Here is a 3,476-nt window from a genome sequence, read left to right as displayed (position 1 = left end):
GGGAAAGAAAAACAGAATAGCAAGGCAGAGTGAGGAGAGATGTACAGTAGCAGACAGACTGACTGACTCCTTTGGCTGCTGAATTGAGTGGAAGTGCATTTTCCCTGGTAATCGCTGGATATCTTGAGTATTTCGTATAACATGAAGGTAAGATAATTGTTTACTCAGTTTGTACTGATGAAGTGAATATGGCAAGTGCAGTGAAATATTAATTTAGATGGAGAAATACTTAACTGAAAATGTAATTGGGCAGTGTTGCAGGAAAGGAGAAACCTGAAAAAAAATACAGCTTTGACAACAAAGCTGAGGAAAATCAGTGTGACACTGTCCTTTATTTCTCAAGCTGACTAGTGTAAGGATTTCAGAAAGGTACACAGCTGCATGAGGTAACAGAAGAAGCAGAAAAGCAACATGAGTTTGCTTTTGCTCCTCTTTTTTTCAGGTACTGGGGATTTTTCTGTTGCTGGAAGTTTCAGGCTTCTTTTCCATTTTTTCCAGGTGAGTATTTTTTAGTAAACTACTTGCTGAAGACTAAGCACGTGTAATGTAACAGACAGCTTCTGGTGCATGACATAAGGCAGGGCTTAAAGGGGTCTTCAGATACATTCCTGTGAGAGGAGACACCGTTTGGTGTCAGTACTGCCACTGCCATCGCTGGTGACAAGGGAGGCATTAGGGTGTCCCTTACCTCTGCCCAGAGAAGTCAGCTGCCCTGTGGGAAAAGAGCTACAGCAGCACACGTCTGTGAAACACAGCACAGCTTGCCCCAAGCCAGCCTGGGTCCCGGGGCCGGGTCGCGCCCCCAGTGCCTCCCGCGGGCAGACTGGTTTGTTGAGCGCTGCCGTGGGAAGCTCTGCGCACGCCGTGGGGGGCCACAGCCCCTGCCAGCGCCGCGCCGCCGCCGCGCCAGCCTGCCCCTGCCGTCTGGCCTCTCCCTGCTTTGCGATGCGAAGCTGGGCTTTGAAACTTCTCTTAGGATTGCACAAAGCCCTCACTGATCTTCAGGCTAGGTGGATGTATCTCATTTCTTCTTTTCAGGGATCAGGAAGCCCAGGCTGGGGCTGATTTTGTACTTACACATAAAAAACAGAGACAAGTGGATTTAGAGAAAGCCTCATCATACCCCTAATTGTACTAAAGGCCTGGTTTGCACTAATAATTTTAGAGGCAAACCCCTAATGATTTTCCTCTTTTTTTTTTTTTTTAATGCAAAAAAATACTACTGGAGCAGCTCTTCCTCACCAGTCCATTGCCGCTGGAATTCTTTTGGCCCATGGTCTGAGTGTGATGGCTGTACTCAAAAACAGGTATAGTTTCCCCCCTAATAATAGCCTACTTAAGGAGCTCCTGTATCTTTAAAATCCCTAGCTGGGTGTCTGACAAAAGCCACAGCAGAACAAGAAGGCTGAAGACCAAAGAACTCTGAAGGGAAATCCTCCAGCCCGTCCCCAATATGTTCTCTTTCAAAGCTATGATATTCATGTTGTAAAATAATTTGTGCACTTTTTATTTTGGTGATAGCTCCAAAATGCTCAGCTGAACTGATATTCCTCCTGTAGCTGATGCTGTATTGTACTCATTCTGGTGATATTTCATTAGTGGAGTCATGTCTCAAGGAAAGAAATCTTGTTTGGAAATTATTATCCTCAATGAAAAGAAGTTTATGATATTTACAGTGCAATTCTATTGATGTGAAAGATACTCGCTTTTGATTTTTCTTCTCATCTACTTTGATGTTGCATCAATTAAAGAGGGATTAGTCAAAAGTAAAGATGTGCCATGAGACTGTGTTTATTCTTTTTAGAAGCAAAAAGTACCCAAACTGATGTTAGATTTTATCATCTTCTTTAATTACATTGTTTAATTTGAAGAACTTCAGAAAATTCAGGCATGATTGGTCTTATTAAAAATGTAAAATAAAACTGAAAATCGTCAGCAGCTTTCTGTTGATTTCAGCTACATATTAGTTGGGGTTTTTTTTAACAAACCAGCCAAGCTTATGTGTTAATCAAAAGACTTTACAGATAAAATAGTTGTATTTGTATTAATTTGAGTTAACATACTGTGGTAACACCGAGTGTGGTTGTTCTTAGTTAAAAAAGTGAATGTCTCATTTCTTATAGCAGTAGCATGGTGTCTTGACACTAGATTACTATTCCTGCTTTGCTTTTGGATTTTCTAAGATATCCCTTGATTTGCATTCAGATTCGGAGACGGACAGTAGCAGTTTATGGCCAGTATGGGGGAAACCCCTGTTCTGGGCATGCCTTTGAAACAAGACCATGCACCCCGACAAGGGGATGCCCAACAGGGGATGGCTGTGGTGATCGATTCAGATGTTTCTCAGGTACCATCCAAGATCTTTTTCACCATTTTCTGGTCATAAAGTTAAGTAGATGACCTTGTTATATTTGAACTTTAGTAAATGCGCAATGACTTTGCGGAAGTTTTGGCCTATGGATAACTTTGGTTTAGGAGGATGTTTCCTTTTCTTCCAGCCTCAACTACACATATTTTCTATTTCATCTCGAGTGTTGCAGAGCTTTGTAGATAATGTTGCCCTGGTAGCCTCTCTAAGTCATTCTGCTTTACTAATTTACCCCAGAGTAATGTTTCTTTCATTATGAGAAGGTAATTATGCAATACTACCTTAGATGTGATTGTTCAAAGCTGTTCTAGGCTATATCCAAGCATCTTGGAAATGATGATCACAGAAACTAATGCTCTCTAAAACAGTCCTCATATCTAAGCAGCTTCCACTACATTCACAAAACCCCACATCATCTCAGTGGGTAGACATTTATCACAGAGGAACATGATAAATATGTTTTGATGCTACCAGAGAGGTAATGAGAGTTAATCACAAGTGATAAGGCCAAAGGATGAAAGCTCAGGAAATAAATCTAGAAGTCATTTTATTAATATATCATAAGCCTTGAATGGCTGTGGTTCCCTCAAGTGCGCTCTACACTGTTTCTTTGTCTACATTTACTGTTGTTTCACAAGCCCTCCTGGGCACAGACTGTTCATTGCGGAAGTGAACAAGCTAATTAGTGTTGTAGATTAGTGAAACTTCTGCTTTGATTTTGGATGATTTATTTTTAAACAAGCAAACACTTCTCCTTTCCCTGTGCATTTTTGTTCTTATTTAGGTCAGTGCATTAGCAGATCTCTTGTGTGCAACGGTGATCAGGATTGTGAGGACGATGGTGCAGATGAAGATCGATGTGAGGAGAAGAAGACCGTATGTGACACTGATAAAACACCTCCAAATTCAGAACTTACAGGAACAGGGTAATGTTATCTGCTGGGCTCAGTACTACTGGTGCCAATGCATTTACACTTAGCTCTGGATGTACAGACAGGCTTCCTGGGCCTATGGTAAAGCATACCATATGCAGAGTGTTCATTACAACAGCCTCTTCCCAGGACATACAGGCTCTCTGATAAAGCACAGAATAAAGCTTTTTATCTTT

At 41.4% G+C, this 3,476-nt stretch overlaps 1 protein-coding gene across 1 annotated transcript in view; it reads left to right on the top strand.

Moving 5' to 3' along the window:
- The first annotated feature begins 8 nt into the window (after nucleotides 1–8).
- C7 (complement component 7) overlaps nucleotides 9–3,476 on the top strand; it is an 11,728-nt gene continuing 8,260 nt past the window's right edge. The window contains exons 1-5 of the mRNA XM_008942805.1: nucleotides 9–147; nucleotides 443–498; nucleotides 1,232–1,307; nucleotides 2,206–2,347; nucleotides 3,153–3,294. Of these exons, the coding sequence (XP_008941053.1) occupies nucleotides 142–147; nucleotides 443–498; nucleotides 1,232–1,307; nucleotides 2,206–2,347; nucleotides 3,153–3,294 (422 nt within the window). The 5' untranslated portion in view covers nucleotides 9–141. The remainder of the gene's footprint in view (nucleotides 148–442; nucleotides 499–1,231; nucleotides 1,308–2,205; nucleotides 2,348–3,152; nucleotides 3,295–3,476) is intronic.

This window comes from Merops nubicus, unplaced genomic scaffold, assembly GCF_000691845.1.
Source record: "Merops nubicus isolate BGI_N331 unplaced genomic scaffold, ASM69184v1 scaffold43746, whole genome shotgun sequence".
NCBI classification, from domain to species: domain Eukaryota; kingdom Metazoa; phylum Chordata; class Aves; order Coraciiformes; family Meropidae; genus Merops; species Merops nubicus.
Note: the sequence above shows the minus strand (reverse complement) of the source record. Positions and strands in the feature narration are given on the sequence as shown.